The 26,064-nt window shown below is 29.3% G+C and overlaps 1 protein-coding gene and 1 long non-coding RNA gene across 8 annotated transcripts in view; one reads left to right on the top strand and one right to left on the bottom strand.

Annotated features, from left to right (window-relative positions):
* Positions 1-26,064, bottom strand: part of LOC127068240 (inositol-pentakisphosphate 2-kinase) — a 138,146-nt gene that overhangs the window by 1,357 nt on the left and 110,725 nt on the right. For 6 of the 7 annotated variants that reach the window (XM_051004149.1, XM_051004147.1, XM_051004146.1 and 3 more), the window contains 2 exons: positions 17,767-18,022; positions 18-226 (listed from right to left, as the gene is read on the bottom strand). In XM_051004149.1, the coding sequence (XP_050860106.1) occupies positions 18-226; positions 17,767-18,022 (465 nt within the window). Of the gene's footprint in view, positions 1-17; positions 227-17,766; positions 18,039-26,064 lie in introns of all 7 variants that reach the window. The other variant, XM_051004150.1, reaches the window with a different exon arrangement.
* Positions 3,474-5,361, top strand: LOC127068280 (uncharacterized). The gene is made up of 3 exons (XR_007782891.1): positions 3,474-4,473; positions 4,576-4,903; positions 5,086-5,361. It is a non-coding gene; the product is annotated as an uncharacterized LOC127068280 (long non-coding RNA).

The raw sequence follows: 26,064 nt of genomic DNA, 5'->3' as shown, positions 1-26,064 counted from the left end.
TTCTAGTGACTCATTACCTTGTAATATTGTGCAAGACAATACGGACACTTTTGCAATCGTTGTTCCTCTTTACGTTGATATCCTTGTTTAGGTTTTATTTCTACGGCAAACGTCGATTTACTTTTAAACGAATCTGGATCGAGTTTAGCGAACTTCGATGGAAGAAAAACATAATCTTGCATTTTCATGGCGTATCTCTTGACTTTCTTCTTGTACTTCCTTTTTTCTATAACAAAATATCACACATAGTTTCATTATTATACACATTAATTATTACTATTATTACTATCTTTATCATTAACATAATTTGTAATGTCATTGCACAGATATATATTACACGTCGCATTAAATTAAAGATATATTACACATTGAAGAAAAATAAAATAAAGGTGAAAAGAAAAAACAAATAACAAGTAAACGACATTACAAACTATACATTTTCAAGCTTAATATTTATTTGTTTATGTATTTTTTTTTTATTAATCTATGCACACAATGATAATCTACAGGTACTGAATGAATGACTTGAAATCACTAGGAGTTATGAGAGCTCGTTGAATCGAAATAATCACTCATTATCTATCTCTCTCTCTCTCTCTCTCTCTTTCTCTCTCTCTCCACTTTCCATTCCCATAAAGCGCTTCTAAGGATATAAGAAGGGTGACTCATTAAAGTTACTCTAACGAGTAACCACCGCCTTTCACGCTGATTCTCGTTCGGTGAACAGTAGAAAAAGAAAAGAAAAACGTTTCACGGCAACGATGACGACGATGTCGATGCTCTCTCTCTCTCATACTCCTTTTACACTTTGGTTGCTATGCTGTTTGTTGTATCGTGCTAAAGAAAGATTCCAAGAAAACAACAAACCTAACCTTAAATTATTTATTTCAATGTTATTTCGTAAAATGAAAACTCGAACGAAATATTTTTATTAAACGATATCGCTCGATCCTTAAACACGATTCAATTTATTATTATTTTTTAATTTATTAAATAATTATTCAATATTAAAGAAGTTTCGATTGGACGATACAAATTGTTCGAAAAAGAAAAGAATTATTTTTATAACAATCCGCTAATTGTTTCCCCAATATTTAATAAAATTCAATCATTCTCTTCTAATGCGTATTTAAACATCATACGTTATAGAATAATTCGTAATAAAGAGAAAAGAAAAAGAAAAAAAAAAAGAAACAGAAAGACGGTTAGGACGAACCGACAGGAAAAATATTGTCCACTTTTTTTTCTTTCTCTTGCGTATCAGTCGCTTGCATTTCGTTTTCAACGAGAAAATACATTTCCTACCAATCTGTATTGAAATAAGAAATGGACTATGTTCTTCCGAGAATATATATGTGTGTGTGTATGTAAATATATATATATATATAAAAGAAAATCATGTCTCGAGAAAACAGATATATACATAAATACATATATATATGTATATATATATATAGTCTTTCTTTTTGATCGTTTTTCGTCGCCGAGAGCTCGATTCCAGGTATTCGTATGCTTGTGTGAATATATCTATGTAAAAGCAACGAACGACTTTTTTTTTGTCCCGTCGTCTACCTTGGCATTGAAAAAGCAGGTACTTACATACATATTTTCTAAGAAATTATATAGGTCAGTATGCCAATTTTATATAGGTCAGTAGTACATGTATCGACTACGTAACTTCAAATCTTTTCTTTTATCTCGTGACATTCGAACGCATTATTTTCCCGTTTAACACGTAATTTCTTCTACGAACTTAATCAAAATATTCTCAATAATTCTCAATCGATATACGTCAAATATTATAACACTTAAATATCTTGTTTCAATTATAAATTATTTCAATGTTTATAAGCTATCAGAGAAACATTTTATTTTTCGCATGAAATAAATGTGATCAATCATAATTAATATAACCATTTTATTGAATATCGTCATGATAAAGATATCACGAGGAAAGATACATTTTTTTATTAATCGATCGATTTATTATTGTTTTCTTTTTTTTAGAAATGGAAGGGAATATGTATGCAAGTACTTACTACGTGATATACATATGTGTCTTCGTCTATTTTACTTATTCGATCAGAAAACAATTATCTATTGTATTAATTCGAATTAATAATATATTTCATGATTTCAATCCTCATAGATATTATATTATATCTATTTCTTAATAACAACGAAAATAAAATTATAATATATCGTTTGACGAGCAATGTATTAAAGGTAACAACGTTTTGCGCATGCGCGAACTATTCTCCAACATTCACGCAGTGGGCAAGGTCGTCATATTCGTTCGATTGACACAAGCTCGACACGGAATCTGTATCGTCCTCGTTAATTACAGGTAATTAGTATAATTTTTCTAGCGTACAATCCTTCCTTATATATCAATCGATTCCTTATAACGCGTTTTCTAACATTCATTGTTAACAAGTCGCGATAACTTTGCGTTTAAAAGATATTCGCGAAAATAACATCGGCGTCTCGAAGTTCTTTCGATGCCGGTGTTATGAATGGGACGCTGTTACGTAATAACTTTTTTCCCAATTTTCTAAATTGTTATTATTAATGACTATCGATATTTCTCTTGCTTTTTAACGACTCTCTAATTGATAATATTTTATTTATTAACACGACCGATCGTATTTCATAATATATTCGACGTTCATATATATCTGTATACATATAATACATATATGTATATCGCTCTTAATGAAAAAATGTATCTTTATTTAATTAGAAATCATTGTCGATATTAATAGTTCCGATTGATCAGATTTTTCATGGCTTTAATTTTAATTTCATATCGTATATTACTATTTAATAATCATCGAAAAAAAATTAATATTTTCATTGACTCATTAGGTACCGGAAATGACGTTCTGTGAACGAACAAAGGGCTCTACTTTCCTATTTTGGATGGGCTGACGAGACTACAACGACGATGCTTCGTCGCTCCGCATAATTACAGGTAATCAGCATATTTTTTTCTAACGTATAACCTCTTCCGATATATCAATCGATAGCTGAACGAGCGATTTTCAAATGGCCGAGTTTTCAAGTCTGGGCATTATCACGTTCAAAAGATATCAGCGAAAAATAAAACTCTCTCTTTTCCTCCTCTCCTGTTCTCCATTTCACAAGGAGTTATTACGTCATACTTTTTCTTCAATTTTTCACCTTTATTTTCACGATCAATAATTTTAATTGTAATAATTTTGATCAATTTTTATTCCATTATATTTCATATATACTCATACGTACATAAATAATATATATACATATATATATATATATATATATATATATAATATTCATAGTTATATATATATATGTATAATAAAAATATATTATATATATGTATATAAAATATAAATTTATATTATACTTCACAGAATAGATTTTTCTATACACGTTTACATATATATATATATATATATGTATGTATGTAACACATACATACAAACATATACACTCAATAATATGATGTTACACTTTTGAGATTTCCAAGAATTATACACGAGACAGGACACAATACACCAGTTTCTTATACGTCCTCTTCTCTTAGTCATACGTACAGGTATGTTCATTTTTTTTTTAATAACATAGAACGAGGATTAACATAGAGAAAGAAAGAGAGAGAATCATTCGTCATGTAAATAGACATTCGACTGTGGATTTCCAGGAAACAACTTCCAAGAGCAAAATAAAAACACTCGAGCGTTCGAACTCTGTCAAGGTCGGGAAAGAAATCTTCTTCATTCATATAACAGTATCTCGACGAGTACAGATCTATCTGCGTAGGAAAAGCAACTATTCATTTCGTTTAAATTATATTTCTTGACCGAATATTTTTACTTTAACTTTCTAACGTAATATTTCATATTATAGAAAGATCATCATTGTATATTATCTAGTATAGGAATTTGTATAATTTCATAAGTTAGTCGTCATCGAGAGTACTGATACAATTTAATCGTTTTATTTAACTAAATTAATAATACTTGAAAGTAATAATTAAATGTCGGTATGCAGAAACTTCCAAGTGGTGAAAACTGAGAAATTGATATTGCTTGAGTACTTATCAAGTCAATGATTATATAAAGCTACATCTTAAAAATACTCAGCTTTCAATAATTTTGATTAGATCAAACTTAATCTATTCATTCGAAATAATACTTTAGAATATAATATGTTTTCAATGAGTTACTTTCAGAAATGTTTCGTTAAAAGTGATATTTATTTTTGTCGTATTATCTTTTGTATGTTTCAGCCATTTCGAAGTTATGTCAATCGTTATTTCGACTATTCGTAAGATCGTTTTAGAGTCGGTGTTTTCTCGTAATACATTTATATATTTGTTACATTAATCGATTAAAATCAAATTTGATGCAATATAGAAATTCGCGAAGTAGAGTCAGTGTTAGTGCATCGTTATTCGTCATCGTCCGAAATAAAGGATCGACTCTGGTAAATAAATTTACTTTTCAAACATTTTTCTTACAATTTAACAAATTTTTTGTTAATAAAAATGATACTAATAACTTTGTCCTTTTCTTTTCTTTTTTTCAGATCGTTGAATAAGCAATCGTGAGGATGGTAATGAAGTGTTATTAATAAGTGTTATTAATAAGTGTTATTAATAAGTGTTATTTCGTTTAGATAAAATCAAAATCGCGAGTTAGAAATATCGTTCTAAAGTGATTTCAACAAGGAATGTTAAAAAAACAAGTGTATTTCGATCGACTGCGAGCAAAGCAGTCAATGAACGTTAGAATTTTCTCTTACAAAAGTTATATTTGTATTTTGAAACAATCGTATATATATTGTTCGCGTATTAAAGTCAGTGCGTCATTGAAGATGAAGGAGAAATTACAAGTTTTCTACAGAAAAATTATTGGTGAGTAAATATAATAATAAATATAATAATAAAGAAATTTGTATTATATTATTATAACAATAATAATAATATTATAGTAATAATAATATAAATATAATAATGAATAAATTTCACGATTGATATTTTTGTCTTTATTATTGTAATAAATTTAAGAAAAATGTCTTTTTTCAATTCTTTTTAAGATCATCATCATCATCGTCATCATCATCATCGTGATTATCATCATCTGTAATCTTGTCTTGTCGGTCTACTGCAACTATGTTGACATAATTCATGTTCAATCTACCTTGGGAACAATCTACCTCATTTTCAACTACCTACGGACCAACCTCTATCAATTTCAACCTACATATCTTCGTGGACGTGTGTTTTGGAGCCATCGCAGAACTTCTTAAGTAGTGAGTGAAGACATTTTTTTATTTATATATATATATTATTATTATTAATATCGTTTCTTATATATTAAGTTATCAAAAATTTGTTGAGTACATTGATATACTCATATATTACTATATGTATTTATATATATGTTTTTTTTTGCTTTAATCATTTACGTAATAATTATTAACCTTGACAGTCGATTATATAATTATTTAAGAAACATATGTGTTTGAGTTAGGATGTGGGAGGTGTCCCAGGACATACTCTCTAGTTTAGGTTATTGCACTCTGGCAATATACGAGAAAATCGTAGAGTGTGTGTGTGTGTGTGTGTGTGTTGGAACGAATGCTTATTGTTTACTTTTTATATATAGTAATACGTAGGCAGGGAGAATACTTAAGTGTGAATGTATGTTTAACTTTAAGTAGGTAGGGACCGGATAAGAGACAGGTTATAATTTCCGCTTAGCAATGGAAAGTATTCGTATCCGGATATTACGCAGTTTCAACAAATTTCAGAATTATTCGGCACGTCTTGTCTTTCGTCTTCTTTCTTTTTCTTTTCTTTTTCTTTTTTTTTTTATCGTGCTGACGTTTTGTATTACGAGATATGATAGTGTCAAACACATTTAAAAAATTTTTTTACATTTGTTCAGAAATTTCTTTCTTACGACTTAAGAAACATCATCGAACGCGCGTTAGAGACTCGGTATTAAGTATTATTTCAAAATTATATTTTTATAATTACAATAAGGTTCTTCAAAATTTTGAAAAAGAATGCTATGTTTTAAAATTATAATAAGGTTCTATCAAAATTTCGTCATGCGTACGTCGTTTATTTTTCTATTTCCATTTATCAACTTGAATCTCAATGGAAGTGGTACAGCAACGAGTAAGTATTAGAAATTAGAAGGAAATCGTGTGTAACATATTTAATTGTACATTAACATTAATGCGAATATTCAAAGAGATATAAACTAAGGAAATAGTGGGATATATAAATATCACATAGTGAAAGAAATTCTTTAGAGAATATAACGAAACAAATGGATCTGAATATATTAGATTATTAGAAGGAAATCATATGCAATGCATTTTAATGCACACTCACGATTAATATAAATATTCAAAGATAGGGTAATCAAATAGATTTGTATATAAATGTTACGTAGTGAAACAAACGAAACAGAAACGATAATGAAAGAAAGAAAAGAAAGAAAACGAGACCGATCGTTTTAGAAATTAGAAGAAAATCATATGCAACATATTTTATTATTCGTTTACGATAACGTAAGTATTCAAAGATAAAATGATAATCAAATAGGGAGATATATAAATGTTACGTAGTGAAATAAAAAAAAAAAATAAATAAATAAATAAAAAAATGATAACGAAAAAAAATGTATCCAATCGTCTTAGAAATTAGAAGGAAATCAAATACAACGGACTTACTACTGAATTACATTGACCTAAGTATTCAAAGGGTAACCAGATAGATAGAAACATATATATATATAAATGTTACGTAATGAAATAAACGAAATAGAGAGACAGACGATAATACGGAAAATACGAACTCGATCGTCTTAGAAATTAGAAGGAAATTAAATACAATGAAAATGAATAGCTCAATTACATAAACTTAATTATTCAAAGTAACTAACCAAATAGGAAGATATATAAATGTTACGTGGTGAAACAAACCAAATAGAAGCGATAATGGAAAAAAGAGAAATTAGAATTTAGAAGTCTTAGAAATTAGAAGGAAATCGTATGCAAGATATTTTATTATTCATTTATGATAACGTAAGTATTTAAAAATAGGGTAACCAGATAAGAAAATATTTAAATGTTACATGATGAAACTATTTGATGTAGTAAAACGAAAAAAAAAGAAAAGAAAAAGAAAAGAAAAGAAAAGAAAAAGTAAATCTGATCGTATCAGAAATTAGAAGAAAATTTATATGCGATATAGTTTATTGTTAATTAACATTAATTAACAAGTATACAAGGATATTTATATAATAGATTATATATAAACCTAACATAATGCAACAAACGAAACAACGACGATAACGATAACGAAAGAGATAGAAAAGAAAAAGAGAAAAGAAAGAAAGAAAACATAAATCAATAAAAATTATAAATAAAATATAGCGTTTAAATACGATTAAAGATATTTCATCGGTTAAATCGCTTGAGCCTGTTCGTTTAAAGGATTAGATACGAGTTGGCTAAGTCGAATATAATATTGCAACAGAGGATACAAATCGTTTCCAACACAATCCTTCTTCTACTTCTTTTTCTTATTTCTCGTAATTGAATTCCGAGACGTCTTCGTAGCTATTTTGTAATTATGAAAGTGTCACAGAGAATCATGTAACTGTTCTATCCTATTTTCTCCTCATCATTTCTGGAACTGAAAGGTGAGGGTGTGAGAAGTTCAGCTATTTGATCGACAAATCTGTCCGCTATGGTAACTGTCCTCTTTTTCTCTTTGTCATCTCTTGATCATCAATTTGTCAATGTCATTCTTCTAAATCGATCACGTAACCAAAAAATTGTATTACATGTCTTTGGATGTTCGACAGGAGTCATTTATTTTCATAGACTTTTAGTTATTTGACAATAAAATTATTAGTTTTGGTGATCGCTCTATGTGACGTAAAATAATTTTTCTTTAACATATCGTTTCGATCATGTTTTTATTATTTTGCGTAATCAAGCAATATTGAATGTCCAGATTTTTATCAGATTCTAATAATTCTTTTAAATCTCAGATTGCTGATTTTTTTTTTTTATGGTCAGTCCTCCTCTTTCTTTTTTTATTTTATATATATATTATTATTATATTTTTATTTTATATAAAACGTTATAACATTTATTTATGAACAATATATTTTTCGTAATTTTTCTGCAACTATCTTATTTCAATTTTTAATTTCCAAACTTTTGATTTATCATAATACAATCTATTATCGTACAATATATTCACATATTCTGTACAATGAACGTAACATGGTAATGATCAGATATATAAAATACATCTAACTTTGTATATTTGCAGTATGCGCAAATTATTTGTAAAAAAAAAAAAGTCGCGATTGATGAATCCTCGATCGATCATGATCGAATAACGAATACGTTATATTACTCCATGGATCTCCGAATGCAGCAACCTCCACGTGGTGAGATCTGGGTCGGTATTACTTGCGATTTATCGATAATCTAAATAATGTAACGCAAGTACTACCGGGCGAATGGCTGCATATTTCGGTTTACACAAAATAATTCCTTTTATCTAATTTTATCTTCTCTTTTACTTATATTTCGTTCTAATCCGACTTGAACATTATATAAAAATTTTCTATGATAACAAGGACAGATGGATAATAAAAAAAAATAATATTAGCAAAAACTTTTCTTCGATTATCTTGAAATCCGTATTTCCTCGTTGACAATCTTGGACCACCCTTTTTTTTTTCTTTTTTTTCCTTTAGAAAAATTATCTTCGTTAAAAAAAAAAAAAGAAAATTAATTATATCAAGAATGAAAGCAATTACGGAAATAGTTTCGAAGGAACGAAAGTGATGCGTGCCGCGAGAGAATCGACTTCGGAGTTTATTATAATAGTACACGTTGCACTGTACCCTACGAAGAAAGAAAGTGGAAGGGATGAAAGGAGGGAATAGGAATGATGGAAGGGGTATTTGTGAGGAAAGTGGAGAGGGGATGACTGGAAGAGGGTAAAAGAGGAGAGACGAAAGAAAGGGTCTAGCGAGTTTGCCCCGTTCGGAATCAGGTTCTTTCTTGTCACGGTATCTGACTCTCTTCGGGGGCCTTCCTCTACAGATTCTCTTACACAATTCATGGACTTTGAACACTGTGCTCTTCCGAGCGTTTCTACTAACGTCGAGGAGACACATCGTAGAAAATACCATAACTTTCGAACGGAGTTCGACGAATAACATCCGTCGTTTTATCAACGAAAATATGTTTTCTTCACGACATGGAAAAATTATTTTTTGTTCCTTTTCTCTCTCTTTTTTTTTTTTTTTTTTTTTTTTTTTTTTAATTAAAATTATATCGCAATTAGATCGTCGCAGATTGTCGTTTAGACTACGTTTCGATCGTTTTAATAAATTACGTTTTATTTTATCTGTTTCTTTTTTTTTTTTCGTCTCACAGACAATTTCTCTGAAATCATTTTCTCCTAGATTTAGTAGATTTTATCGAAATTGAGATTCGTTAGTTCTCTCCTCTCAGACAACGTTATAGATAATATCGAAATTTCATTTATTTCATTTCTCCGAATATTTTAGATTTTATCGGATATGTTTTATTACCTCTTTCTTTTTTATCTCTCTCTCCTTTTTTCTCCCTTTCCTATTTTTCCTTTAAGATTAAGTAAGTGCGGTTCGAATTTCTTAGATTTTATCAAATTTAATTTATTAGTTACGTCGATTTTATCAAAATTACTTTATTCTTTTCTTTTTTTTTTTTTATATTAAGTAAGATTAGATCGTTTAAATTTTTTTCATTTTGTCAAAATTACTTTATTAATTTCGTCAGATTATTCCTAGTTTCTCTCCTTCAAAAAAAAATCAAAAAAAAAAAAAAATAAAAAGTTTATTTAAATTTTCCTTAAAAAAAAAAAAAAGAAAAAAAGATAACAATAATTCTTTTCTAATTCTCATTCGATCTCATTCAATCCTTATTCAGAACGAACGATCAAAGCGTATCAAATTGTATCCTAAACAAAGACCGGACTTATTATCAAGTCATATTAATCTCGATTTAGCAAGTTTGCTTTTTCTTTTTTCTTTTTCACTTATCAATCGATTGGATATGAAATTGAATCGACTCGAAGTATTAATTTTACTTTTATAGGATACGAGTATTCCTTTCCATTTCAAAGTACTTCGGAGAAAGTGATAGAAAGAAAGAGAAACAAAGATAGATAGATAGATAGATAGATAGATAGATAGAGAAAAAAAAGAGAAAAAGAGAAAAAAGAAATCGAGAGAAGAGAAGTCGGTAAAAAGGAAAACGGAAACGGAGGGTTGCCACTTGTTGCTAGAGAGCTTGTAGATTCTCAGTTCAAGGCGACGTAACACAAGCATTTATTTCGTTGTCTCTGACGACGACGACGACGACGACGACGACGTTGACGACGTTGACGACGTTGACGACGCTGACGACATCGTCTTTGACGTCTAGATACGCCCACCATCGACGTCGTCATATTTCGAGTATCATTGATTACACATCGACATCTAATTTTACAAAGTTTTCAAAGGCACTTTAAAGACTAAGAATATATATTTAAACTGTTAACTTTTAGAACTTAGATATGTACGTATATTACGTGGGATAAGTATATATACTATGGTATAGGTTTATTAATAAATCTGTATTTAATACGTCATATATATATATATATATATATATATATATATATATTTTTTTTTAGATTAAAAATAGAAAAGTATGATTGAGAGAAAATTTTATGAAGAAAATCTATTAAGACGAAGGTATGACCGATATAATAATTATTATAAGAAATATTGAAAGAAATATTCGATCGTCTTTCAATGAAATTATCATGTCATGTTTTACAATCGACTTTAGAGATAAGTTATTAATCAATGAAATAAATGTAATATTAGTACGTACATAAATACATATATATTTATTAACGAACTAATCGAATAATCTGAAGAAGTATTTGAATAATTGAAAATTTGTAGAAACGAAAAGAGAGAAATATGATAAATCGATGGAATAATATAATACGATAAAACGTTAAGCAGATTTGAAAATATCGTCAGGTATAAATTTCAATATACAAATAAAAACGTTATCAACAATTGATATACGATATTTTATATATATATACATATATATACATATATATATATCTATACGGATAACGTATTTTTCATCTAGTTTGCATTCGAGGGTTGCTTGAAAAGAACAGAACAATAAAGAGAAAAGAGGGAGAGGTCAGAAGGATATATGCTCGGCTGATTTTTAGGGTCTCTGGGAAAATGTTAAATCGAGAGATAGCAGCCAATCGTGATTATTTTCGTTCGTGTTACGTATATATATAATACATATATATCTTACGTATATAAACGAATATGTACATTCGAATGAATAATAGCTTCGTTAATAAACGTTACTGAGAGATCATGTCGAGTTACTTTTTTAGCGGAGAAGCGAAGAGAATCGAATTCGATTAAACGAGAAATCGAGAGAGACGGATAGACGGATAGATACAGAGAGATAGAGAGAAATAGAGAACATGTTAACAAAGCTCGTTAACGAGATAACGGCCTAAACTAGTGACATACATGTACACGCATACGCACTTAGAAATAAACCGTATTAAGGATATAACATGAACGGAAGGTACGTAATTGCTGGGTGTATGGTATAAGCTAAAAGGAAAGAAAAGTTTTCTGCCGAGTATGAAATAAAGAGAGAGAGAGAGAGAGATAACGATAGAATTTAAGAAACAATTTTTACAATATTGCAATACCGAAGACGTAATGTTTTCCATGTAACGACAAAGTACGATACACTTTTTCCTCGTTGCGGAACGACACTCGCAGCTACAAGAAAGCAAACGCGGAAGCGTTGACCCTTTACGTGCATATAAGAGAGAGAGAGAAAGAGAGAGAGAGAGAGAGAGAGAGAGAGAGAAAGAAAGAAAGAGAGAGAGAGAGAGAGAAAGAGAGACCGGTTATGAAATTTGCGAGACGTTTCCTGTTTCTTGATTCTACCACATAACTTTTTTGAAAAAAGAAAGAAAAAGAAAAGCAACGATCTTTCGAGTTCGTCTTACGTTCGACTCGTACCTTTAATTAATATTATATATTCTTATTATTGATAAATAATTGACTTTTATTTCCTCTTTTTCTCTTTATTTTATTTTATTTATTTATTTATTTTTTTTTTAATTTCATTTCCTTTTTCTTCTTTTTTATTCTTTTCGTCGTCAGAACGACTCGGAAAATGTTATACTTTTTATTAATGAAAACTTTTCAGTATTTTTTTTTTTTTTTTTTAATTCCTTATCATTCCCGATCGCCGAAGAAACAATACGAGATTACAAACGAGTTTTGATTTCGTTGTTTGTGAAGAATCAACGATGATGATTATTATACGATGATTCTCGTCTTTTATCATTTTATTTCTTCCTGTTCATCGAGAGAAGAAAATTCGTGAGAAAAGATCGCAAGCAAAGAGATCTCGTCTTTCGTGGGCGTTTCCCACTGTTTCTTAGTGGGCAATGAGATAAGACAAAAAAAAGGAGTTTGCAATTCTCTCTTTTCTCTCTCTCTCTCTCTCTCTCTCTCTCTCTCTCTCTCTCTCTTTCTGTCTCTTTCTTTCTGCTTGATGTCTCCACGCGAATGCACCGTTACGTGACACTCGTTCTTATTATATATCTCACACGTTGAACGTTCTCAAACTGACTCGAGATAAATTTTATCATAAACGATAATAAAATATCTCCGTTGTTTCTCTTTTCTTTTCTCTTTTTTCTTCTTCTTCGTTCTTTTATTTATTTTTTTCTTTCCGTCATTGAACAAAAAATCAATAACGAAAGCGACAATAATTTGGAGAGAAATAAGAGAAACGCTTAAATCGAAATAAGGAAGAGAACGATGTTGCATGTTGCATGTTGCATGTTGCAAATGTTACATCTTCTTTCTTTTTCTTTTTCGTTTGTTCCTTTTTTCTCTCTCTCTCTCTCTCTCTCTCTTTTCGCACAGCCGAAGACACAATTAAGAGAAACCGATAAAATGTTGCATCGTTTTATTTCCTTCTCTTTTCTTCTTTCCACTTTTTTTTATTTCTTCTTTTTGTTTTTCTTTTTTCTTTTCTCATTACCATTTCTTTTCTCTCTCTTTTTTCGTCGGACAGACGAAGACGCATGGTTAAGAGAAACCAATAAAACGTTGCACCTTTTTTTTTCCTTACCCATCCCTTCTTTCGTCTTTTTCTTCTCTTCTTTCTTTTCTTTCTCCCTCTCCCTTCCCTCTCCATCCCTTTCTTTTCGTCGAACAGACAAACACATAGTCGAGACAGAGAGAGAGAGAGAGAGAGAAAGAAATTCGTATCGTTTTATCGTTTCATTCATTCATTTACTAATTTATTTACTTATTTAATTTTCTTCTTTCTTCGTTTCCTTTTTTCAAATATCCCTTACTTCGTCAAACGAACAAGGATGTAACTCTAAGAGATATTAAATTTCCTCGGAGCTTTTTATATTATTATTTTTATTCTCTTACTGTCTAATAGGTATAAAAAATAAAAATAGAAGAGAAAAAGCTGATGAAAGTAAGTAAATCTTTTGAAAGTTAACACGCGATAATACGATATTGTTCTTTACTTCGGTTTCGGTTCAAAGAATCTCAACGAATGTCTTCGGGTCATGACCCACGTGCGTAATGATCCAAACGGTATCCTCTCTCTCCCTCTCTCTCTTTCTTACAATTAGAATGCACAACAGAGAGAAGATTACGACCTCCTTCGAGCAAAGTTCATTTGCTCGAGGAAACCTTAAGAGGAACACAAGGGATCAGTTAGAAAGAGGAAGATGGGAAACGACCCAGCGAATTTCTCAGAATAAAAAAAAAAAATTTTTCTTTTTCTTTCTTCCTCTCTCCCTCTCTCTCTCTCTCTCTCTCTCTCTCTCTTTCTCTTTTTTTTGCTTTTCTCTCTCTCTTTCTTTTTCTTTTTTTTTTCTTACTTTGCAAACTTCGTTTGTCCCTTACTAAAAATACGTGTCACGATTCAGAAGCATGGCATTCGGTATGCATGTTGTACGTAAGAGAATTTCTTTCTCGCGTTAGAAGGATGTTTCCAAGAAGGCTTAGCAATATCTTTGTAAATAGAAGCAATCGGCAAGAATAACTCCAGAATCCTTCTTATTTACTTTCTTTGATTTTTTATTTATTTATTTATTCATTCATTCATTCATTCATTTATTTATCTCTTTATTTATTTCTCTCTTTTTTTTTTTAAAGGAATGCTTATTCTTGACCCTTTTCTCCTGTTTGAAGAAAAAAAAAAAAGATTAACTCGAATGTCAAATTTAATTTTCAATCAACAGGTTGATCATCGATGCAATCGTTTACGTTTACATCGATATTACGTTGGTTTTTAAGAAATTTTTTAATCAATTTTTATTCATTGAAAATATAGAAGTACCTATTGAGATAATTTTGTATTTACATATTTTTTCTTTTTTTTTATTTATTAATCGCGATCTAATTTTATATTACACATTAATTGGATTTAATTTTGATTTGTCTTTCTTTTCTTTTCTTTTTTTTTTTTTTTATAGTTGTGTACTTATCTCTCTCTCTCTCTCTCTCTCTCTCTCTCTCTCTCTCTCTCTCGTTCTCTGCAAATTTTATTTTAAAAGAAGTAACACTTTTTTTTATAAAATAATATCTTCGTTATCTCATTATTCTTATACATATTAAAATGTTAAAAAAGAGCGCGTCTATCGCGATAAGAAGGTGTCTCGGATTCTATCGAACTCTTCTTGAAAAGGAGTCAAGTAACGAGCGAAGAACACGACGATAAGAGGACATTATCCATTTAAATGACTTCGTCCGTTCGTCTCGTCTTACGTTTACCTTGGTATATAACAGACGTAAGCTTGTTTATATGGTAATTAACGTCTATATAATAAGTACTCTCGATACTTACGCGCATTTCATTCCTTAAGTTACTTAAAATATAAATATCCAATCGTTTCCATAGAAATTATTTTTCATCACAAAATCACTTCTATATTATTTATTTTTTTTCCTTTTATTTTTTCTTCTTTTTATTTATGTTTCCTTTATATTTTTCTACTTTAAACACACGCGTGTATAAGTTAAGTGATCAAAATGATCGCTAAACACGCATTAAGAGTTTGAATAAAATTGTTAGGTCTAACGTAAGATCAAAGATCGAAGTTCAAGTAGGGTATGTAAGAAAAGAAAATATTCTCTCTCTCTCTCGATAATCGTTGATAATATCATCGTCGATAATATCTTAAGATTTACAAGTCACATGATCGAACATTAGTAGAATTTCGTACCTTGTTAGAGAAAGAAAAAAAAAAGAAAACAGAAAAAAAGATTTCAAAAAAAAAAAAAAAAGAAAAGAAAAGAAAAAGAAATGGTCAAAAAGAGTGTCCGAAAGGAAGCAACCGGTGTTCCTTTCTCTGAAAAGAACATTAAACCAAAGGAAGCAGATGGTCTTCGTAAAACTCGTAAAGACGAGTGGGAGTCGTCGTTGTTCGTTCGTTCGTTTTCTTTGTTCGTTCCAAGATATTCCATGCATGCAAGGAAGCAGATAGAATTGAAGGATATTGCAAGAGCTTTTTTTTTTTATAAAAAAAAAAGACAGAGAGAGAGAGAGAGAGAGAGAGAGAGAGAGAGTGCACTTTGAGCATACACAAAGATTATACCTCGCTTTTCATTGGCTTTGAAGTGAAAGAGAAAAAGAGAGAGAGAGAAAGGAGGCTGATTTCGAGTAAAAGATCGAAGTTTATGTCCCCTTGGCAGCTGCCTGCCTACCGATCGTGACTAAAGAGTGAAGAAAAAAAAAAAAAAAAGGAAGAAAAAAAGAAAAGAAAAGGAAGAAGAGGAGGCGTATAAGAAATACAAATTTCCACACGAGAGAAAGTAGGAATGAAATCGAGAAAGTTTATCATAGATATCACGAACCAATTCTCTCCCATCGTTAAGTTTAGATCGGAAAGGTTGGAACTAATCGAGTCTTCGGTTGACCTAGATCGTCGATTCTATACACAGACACTACTATCTTTGAGAATCGAAGGTTATTAGTTTTATATTTCAAGAGGATCCAACAAATTTCCCTCTGTGTTAATTCATTTTCACGCTAGTTTTTTAATGAAACGTAAAAAAAAGAAAAGAAAAGGAGAAAAGAAAGAGAAAAGAAGAGAGAAGGAGAGAGAAAGAGAGAGAGAGATCCTATTCGATACGAATAATTCGACTTTTAACAGGTTCACCTTTTAATTAAACTCTTTCTCTCTCTCTCTCTTTTTCTTTCTTTCTTTTTTTTCTCTCTCTCTTTCTCTGTTTTTTTTTTTCCTATTACAAATCCTTCCAATACGAAATTGCTCGTTAAACGAAGATATTTCTATCGAGTGATACAGATAACTCATCAAATCGAAAGAAAATTAGAATAAAAGAAAGAGAAAGTAGATATTAAATACTAGATTCATAAAGCTATCAAAATGATCATAAAGCTATCAATTTTTCAATATTGTTATAAAAATTTTTTTACTTAAAATTTCATAGCATACTTTTTCAAGATGTTTATAATTCTCTTTCTTTGTTTTCTTTTTTTTTTTTTTATACGTAATTTCATACGTGTCTACGAGTATAAATATATACAGGGCAGAGAATTTATTCATTCGTACAATGCAATATGTATTTTCATACTTCTATTGTACGAATACTTAAATCTTCCATTGTATATACATATGTATATTCTATATTTTATATTTTATATTATATATATGTATATCGTATCATATCATATCATATCATATCACATTATATCATGTCACATCACATCACATCGTATCGTATCATATCATATCATATCATATCATATATATGATCAATTCTATAAATTCCTTTCTTTTTTCTTTTGTTTGTTTTCAGCGATATATATATATATATATATATATATATATATATATATATATATATGTTTGTGTGTGTGTGTGTGTGGGATATATTTTATCTTGTTAACTGGGTAGATTTTCGTTTAGTAATAATGGACGTATGAAATTGATTTCGATTCAAAATAAAATGGTACAGATTGAGACAGGAAACTCTGAATTAATCAATGAATCGTAAAATGATAAAATCGAGAAGTATTTTTTTCTTTCTCTTTGTAATAATAGCGAAAATCATACTATGTCATATCTATATGAATATATGATCTATATTTCATTTATAAATTTACAACGACAGAAATGAAATCTTCGCCAATTTTCCCTTTCGAGTTAATAGATTACTATATATACATATATATACATATATATATATATAGATACTAGAATAATTGTCTTTTTGTCGTAAACATTGAAGTGTGGAATTGATTCGAATTAATAATAAAATAGTAATAACAAACAGAGATAAAAAAAATTCTGAATAAATCAATGAATCAAAAAATAAAGAATCACGATGTATAATTTCTTTTTTCTTTTTTCTTTTTTGATAACAGCGAGAAATAAATACGTCTTTGTTCTTTTCCCTTTGTCCGTATGTGTGTATGCGCGTTCGTGATTTATTTATACTTTTATTACGAGAGAAATAAAATTTACTGAACGATATGATATTCCTTTCGAATTAAAGGATTAATATATCGGAATAATTGTTAGAAACTGTTATATTATAGTGTTAAAAGTATGAATTTCAGTAACTGCAGTTTTACCTGGACGAAATTGGCGAATAATTTCGAGAAGTTTGCTCACGTCCTTTGCATCGTAACGAACGATCTCTGGGATCTCTACGTAAGAACCCAAGTAACCGGAAACAACGTGCCTCACGAATTCCACTTCTCGTTTTACGCGTATTTTCTCGTCGTCGTCGTCGTCGTCGTCGTCGTCGTCGTTGTCCTCATCGTCGTCGTTGTTGTCCGGCAAAGTCTCCCGTGGTAACGATTTCCGGAATCGGATTACCTTCTGCTCCTGAAACACGATAGATCTGAAAGGATACGAAAAAGAAATAGAAAAAAATATAATACCTTCGAGAGTACCTTCGATTCGAGATCCTAAATTAAGATCTTATTGAAAATCAGATTATAAAGGAATGAAAAAAGTCAAGAAACAAAAAAAAAAAATTGAAAAAGAAAAATGGAAGAAAAAAAGGAAACCAAGCGAGTCTTTGATAAATTCAAGGCCGTATTTAGCGATGCGTGAAACAGGAAAATGCATCTTTTGCGTCGTCGACAATAGAGAATGCTAATCGAACAAAAATTCTTTCTTGGTGTATCTTATCTCTTTTCTCTCTCTCTCTCTCTCTCTCTCTCTCTCTCTCTCTCTCTCTCTCTCTCTTTCTATCTTTTTTTTCTATTTTCTATTTTATTTTTCTTTTTCTCTCGTTTTTCTAATGCATTGCGAATATCGTCTTATGTAGCACTAATAATCGGCATACTAACGATTGATGCGATATTAGAAAGTAGAATTTAAAAAAATTGCAAATAAAAAAGAATAGAAATGAATAGAAATGATTAAAAAAAAAAAGACTGGAAAAAAAATATCCATCCCCAACGAAAACTATTTCCAAAGAATAATTCTATGTTAATATATCATGTCACAAATAAATGATATATATAAAATAAAAAAAAGATTAAAAGAAAGTAAATCCATCTTCATACGAATGATTCGAAAATCTACGAGAATCGTAATCGGTAGGAACTTTTTCAATTAAATCTGAACCCTTTCACCATTACGTTCTTCCTTTTTTTCAATTTCATTAAAAAATATAAAAGTAAATGGAATGATGGAGGAAAAGAGAAGAGGAGAGGTAGGAAAGAAAAAAGAATTATAAAATTCGATTATGTAGTCGCAGCACGCGCAGGTTACAGTTGCTCTTAGGCTTTCGACTCTAAGAATATGTACATCGTGTTCGTCGAAATGAACGGACCGGATAATTCCTTTCACTTCTATCTTTCAGCTCGTTGGAAATAATATTTTACCTCGGATCTAACTATCACACACACACACACATACATATATATATATACACACATAAATAAACAAACTATTTATATACATACAAAAAAAAATAATATATATATAACTGTATTTTTTTAAAGTCGTATACGACGACATTTCGATGGAGTCAAAGGCGTTAGCGCGATAACGATAACATTCTTTTTGAACTTTTATAAAAGTGGAAAAAAGGATGGATGGATGGATGGATGGATAAATGAATGAATGAATGGATGGATGGATAGATAAATAGATAGATGGTTTTACTGAATAATTCAAACTAGTTGATTGCATATAAATTTCCGTATATGTATATGCATATCTATATGTATAAATATATACATGTATGTAAGTCCGTTCGATGACAATAAGAAAAGCATTGAAAGACCTTTACATACTTGCCGAACGAGTTAATTATCAACGAAATCAAATCTATAGCTCGGATAATAAGTTTTATAGCTGTTCACGGCCCACCCCACTTCCCAACCCCTCCTACCCCTTCTCCCATCAAGGAAATATGTGGGTCGGGAGGCCGATGAAATATTGTTAGGTCATTGAAAAAAGAGAAACAGAGAGATAGAGATAAGGTCGATAATGCACGATCCTCGAGACTTGCCTTGTCTCTTCGTCAAGTATAATATAATATATGTATGTATGTACGTGTGTATACGTGTGTATATATATATATATATATATACACACACACACACGTTGTATATGTATATATCTATTATATACGTATGTATGTATGAACGTAAGTATGTGATTTTGCACGTAACGCGTTAATCTGCATCTAACTTTGCTGGTATTTCATCGTAGTCATCATCTTTCGTTATCGTCGAATCGATACGACCACAATGCATCCTGACGACAATTTTTTAACTAAAAACATGGAGAAAATTATCTTGCAAGTTATATTTTATTAAAGATACATAAAGACTAGTGGAGATTAGTCGTGAAATATCGGTAATTATTAGCGACCATTATCGCGATATACACATACGTATATATATATATATATGTACGTATATATGTACGTATGTATGTGTATGTAGGATATCGCATAGTTATATTTAGACAAAATTCTGATGGAATTTGTAAGAATAGGAAAATTACTGTATTTTAACTAACTGAGTTTAAGATCAAAGCTTTGTTTCTCTGTAGTATTTATTATACCTTTTCGATATTTATTTTTATACGTATAGACAAACAGATAGATAGATAGATAGATAGATAGATAGATAGACAAATAGATAGATAGATATATAAACAGAGAGAGAGAGAGAGAGAGAAAGAGCAAATATTTGATCTTTTTTCTCTTTTTTTTTATTCGTTTATTTTTTAGATATTAATTATTCATATAACGAAACAAATAGTATTCGATTCTGTTTCATTATTTTAGGTATAAATTGGATAAATTGTTATTTGCAGATAAACATATATATGTATAATAACAATGTACTAATTTATGAATTAATAATAAAAATGTAATATACGAATAAAACATAAATTTTTTTATAATATACATATTGTTCCTAATAATTAATGATATATATATACACGCGATATAAATTTTAAATTCGTCAAGGACTCGTAATGTATAATTCGAGAAGTCATTTCATCAGTTTTATTGGAAAAGAGAGACTTTCGCGATTGGAACGAAAATTTGCGTGCCACTGAAAATTGAGTTGTCACATGCGGTAGATATATACGTATCTATATACATATATATATATATATATATATATATATATATATATATATATATATATGTCGTGACGGAACGTGATCGTTCGACATGTTGAAACGACACGTTCGAATTTTCGATTATCGGCCAACGAGATTTATTATATTTCAACATTATAAGCTATATAAATTAATAAATAACATATGTCATTAAAAGTAAAGCTATTATCATCATCATCATCATCATCATCATCATCATCATTATTATTATTATTATATTATTATTATTATATATAACATTTAATGTTTTATGTTTCCTGTTCAATGTTCAATGTTTAATGTTTAATTTACAATTAATAATTTAACGTAGATACATACATAATCTGATGAAAAAATTCAAGGTTATAATTTGAAAAATTCGATAGGTTTAAGCGACGTTTAACATCTAGGAACTTTACAGTAGACGATTTTAATAGACGATTCATCTAATTACGTCAGTTGTGCTCTTTATTCCGTCAAGTTTATCTTTGTTTTATTACAAAAAAAAATAAAAGAAAAAAGAAGAGAAAAAATATCTTCGGTGATATTCTGTAATTACTGATTTTAAAGAGATAAATTCGTACCCACCGGTACCACACGGTGAATGCAATAATGCATATTTTATTATTGAAGGGGTGTTGCAACGTTCGCGTGAAAATGTGCGAACGAATTATGGCAAGAGACTTGTCTCGCAGCTGTTACATCATTATAATATCAAGATCATACATGGCATTTATTCGTTCAAGGAGATTTTTCTTTTTCTTTTTTTAATTTTTTTTTTTCTTTTATTTTTTCCATTAGAAACTTACTTCCTGTAAAGTTTTGTAAATTATTTCGAAGATTTAATTGTAAAAGAAAAAAGAAAAAAATAAATTAAATTTAATTATGAAAGAAAAAAAAGAAAAGAAAAGAAAAGGAAATTAAGTTTTCAAATCTTTCCTTTTTCTTTTTCCTTTTTTTTTTCTTTTTTTTTTTTGGTTACTATGGTTCGATTAAAGAGTTAAACGTAGAATTTTTGAAATTCATTTGTGTTTGCGTTATTTGAAATGCACAATTATCTCTTACGAACGATCGAAATGCATTCATATCTCGTATAAAACGATATTGTTAAAACAAGTTGCGAAAATTGCAACGTATCTCTTATAACACGGTTTCCATATAATACGACTTAATAAACTTGAATAATTCTCATGTAGCACAGTTACGCTTAACACAATTTCGATAGAACATGAAACGAGTTAACCGTGTTGTAGGAGGACCGAATGTATTTTAATCGCGATTAAATATATAGAAAATATTTCTTAATTCCGTTCCAATTCATCGCTTAAAAAAAGAAACTTTGAATAATTGTAAGACTGTACCGATAAAATATTATATTTATTGAACGAAGTCCCTGAATCTTTTTATCAAATCTTTTATATACAATGACGACGACGATTATTATTGTTATTATTACATTTTATTTTTATTTAATCAAGATGGTAAATATATAGATAAAAGATAACTCGGACGCGTACGAAAAAACAAACAAAAAAAGAAAAAGCAGAGAAAACAATAAATAAAAGAAGCAGAAACATGAAAATAAAACAAACAACAAACAAAGATGCACACGCTCGTTTATCTCGAAGTCACGATACGTTATTATGGAGACGAATTAAAAGGAAGCACATAATCGAGATTTTTTTTTCTTCTTTTTTTCTTTTTTTTTTTTTCTTCTTCTTTCGACGAATCTACTATTATCCTCGATGCGAAAATAACATGCAGATACCTCTTCTTTTTTTTCCCCTCGCGACTAATGATATCGAAGGAAATTACAAAAAAAAAAAGAAGAAGAAGAAGAAGAAGAAGAAGAAACAGTTAGAAAAGAAAGAAAAATAGAAGAAAATAACACGAGTTTTTTTTTCTCTTCGCGTTATCGCGAAAAAAACAAACGATTATGCTCTATTTTTCCATGGCCGGTTATAGGACTGTGAATCTTTTGCCGTTATCGAGCGGCCTTGAAATATCGTCCGAACGAAAGACCCTTTCAACGTGGTATCAAATTAATTTAATTAATTAATTTATCAATAATATCACTCGAGAAACGAATAAATATTGGGTTATTCGTTAATAATAAATAAATATGAAATTAATGAAAATAATATGAATATTGCATAGGAACAAGTCGAACGAAAAAGAATTTTAGTCTTCAGGTGTGCTTTTCTCTCGTAGTCGAGTCGAGCAATCGATATATCGATAAGGTACGTATATATATATATAGATATATATATACATATATATATACATATACATATACATATACGTGTTCTTTCACCGCGACTGACGTGGCCACAAGTTTTTCCATGCGTCACGAGGCTCGCAACTCGATCTATCTCCGTCCTATCTCTTCGTTCATCTATCTATATATCTATACACGTGTATATATGTATACATGTGCAAATATATAAGTAGCTGTGTGTGCATGTGAGTTAGTGAGAAAGAGAGAGAGAGAGAGAGAGAGAGAGAGAGTCGATAATAAACGCCTTTGGAAAAACATGTTTTTCCGTTCGACGGGAAAAATCGTAAAAATCTAAGGACAACGTGTGTTGTATATATGACGGACTTTAAAAAGAAAGGAAAGAAAAAAGAAAAAGAAAAAAGAAGAAAAATAAAAAAAATATATAGGAAAAAAGGAAAAACGGAAGCCTTCGTCGCTTCGCTTCGTTGATCGCTCCTTCTCAAAGCGATATTATCGCACCGTTTAATCGAATTTATCCGTTTCAAAGAGTTTTAAGTCGTCGGACGATTATTACTGCTGTGATTCGGTGTTACATATTTATCTAGTTGGACTGTTAGTTGGATATAATAAATGAATAAATATATAAATTAGTATATAAATGAAACGAGAGCTCGTTCGAAATATCTACGAAATAAAATGATGTGTGTTCTATAGTAGATATTTTTTTTCTTTTTTTTTTTTTTTTTTTTGATTGAATAACTAAATCGACGCAAAATTTTTCGAATTTTTACTATGTATGAAAATAAAAAAATAGAAAAAAGAGAAAGAAAGAGGAAAAAGTTGGAAATTCGAAATCGAATAACTTTCTATGTCGACGAGAAATTTTTCAAATTATTACTATATATGAAAACAAAAAAAAAAAAAGAAAAACAAAAGAAAATTAGAAATTTGAAATCGAATTACTTTCTAGATCGATAGAAAATTTTCTAAAATTTCGATAACTTATGAAGATAGAAAAAAAAAAAGAAATTGAAAACGATAAATCACGAACAAGTTTTTAGATCGAGGAAAAATTTCTGAAATTTTTAAGTAAAAAAAAAAAAAAAAAATTAGTATACACCCACATATATGCACTTTATAGTAGTTTCCATTTATAAAATATATACAATAATAAATAATAATATTCCAATCACGATGAAAAATAGAAAATAGAAAATGGTATATACACGATAGTATATACACTATATTTCGTAGATCAAAATTACTACAATTTTTGAAATATATTATTCATACATTGAAATACAAAATACAAGATATCTGCATTTCATTTTTTTTTTTTATTTATTATTTTCTTTTCCTTTTTTTCCGTCATTCAGAGCGATTTAACAATACGTCCAAAGTTTTCTTACGACACCATATTTTTTTTAAATATTCATATATATATATATATATATATATACACATCTATATATAAATCTTTTTAAATAATAATGTCCATTAGAATCTTTGTTCTATTTATATCGCTTACATTGCTCTCTCGAACGTAAGGTGACTCACAATAAGAAGCGAGAGAGCGGTGTCTTTTGTTGCCTTTCAATGAAGATATTATATCCTTTTACTTCTTGGATTACATCGTTTTCACGTTTCTGAATGTAAGAGAAAAAAGAAAAAAAAAAGAGAAAAAAGAGAAAAAAAACGAACGTGCGTACAAAAATCATTATTATATAAGTTTACAACAGTCGTTTCAACGAGAGTTTCTCTAAACCTAAGCCAGATTCGTTGTTGCACTTTAACCTTACTTCCTCCTCACCTCCCACCGACTATCTTACTTTACCATATTACTATTATCGTATACTCGAATATGCTTACTCGATAAAGGAAAATTATTCGACTACCAGAACAATTTCCTTAGGATTAAACTATTCTCTCTCTTTCTCTCTTTTTCTGGTCTTGAAGTTTCATCTACGGATAGAATTTTGTTATATCTTAATATAAGCTTAGAAGTATGAATATGTATATAATTTGTTATTTTTTTTTTTATTATAAATTAATATATCTAATCTTTATATATATATAAATGTATATGTAGTAAATTTATATATACTATAATATATGTATTATTTTATTTATATTATAATACAATAGTACTGTATTATAAATATATATTATATATATATATATATATATAAATCAAATTTGTGATTAATAAAAGTTCAAGGTCGCGTCCTGATTTCTTTCGAACGTTATTTATAATATTTAATACGAGACTTGAAAACGATATTCTAAATGTTAGGATATACAAACTTTTGGTAATCGTTGAAAGTTTAAGGTCACGTCCTCTTTTATTTCGAACGTTATTTACATATAACATTTAGAACAACTTGCCGATGATATTCGTGTTTATTGAATATCATACAAAATGTCAGAATCACGAAGTTCTATTAATATCGATGGAACTTAATTTACAAAAGAAGAGAGAATTTAATTGGACATTTTTTACCATACGAATGATACAAAAAAAATAATTACAAAAAAAAAAAAAGAAAAATTAAAAGGAACATCATTCGTTAACGTTATTAATATCATTAATCGAATTTGAAGAAAATAATCGTGGAAAAATCGTTGATAATGAATGAACAATTTTTTTCTTTTCTTTTCTTTTTTTGTTTTTTTTTTTCATCATTTTCTTTTAAAATTGTAGTGTAAAACGTATATACGTATCTCTATGCACGTATATGTACGTATGTACACAGTACATAGTACTTACACAGATCGATTACAGCTTTTGTTATTTCGCGGAGCGATGATTCAAAGTTCCTTACAACGGAACGAGGGAAACTACTACGTGGGCAGAACGTACTAGTAGCTTTACATTGTCCATATCGGAGTCACGAAAGCACGCTAGCGGAAAGAGAACGATCGGATTAAATTTTTTATTCGTCACGAAGCAACTTCTTCAAATAATATCAAACTGACGATCTACGTTCAACTACTTTTTTTCTTTAACACGATAGGACTGTTCGATTTTATATATATATAAAAAATATATATATATATATATATATATGTGCGT

Source organism: Vespula vulgaris, chromosome 12, assembly GCF_905475345.1.
Source record: "Vespula vulgaris chromosome 12, iyVesVulg1.1, whole genome shotgun sequence".
In the NCBI taxonomy this organism is placed as follows: domain Eukaryota; kingdom Metazoa; phylum Arthropoda; class Insecta; order Hymenoptera; family Vespidae; genus Vespula; species Vespula vulgaris.
Note: the sequence above shows the minus strand (reverse complement) of the source record. Positions and strands in the feature narration are given on the sequence as shown.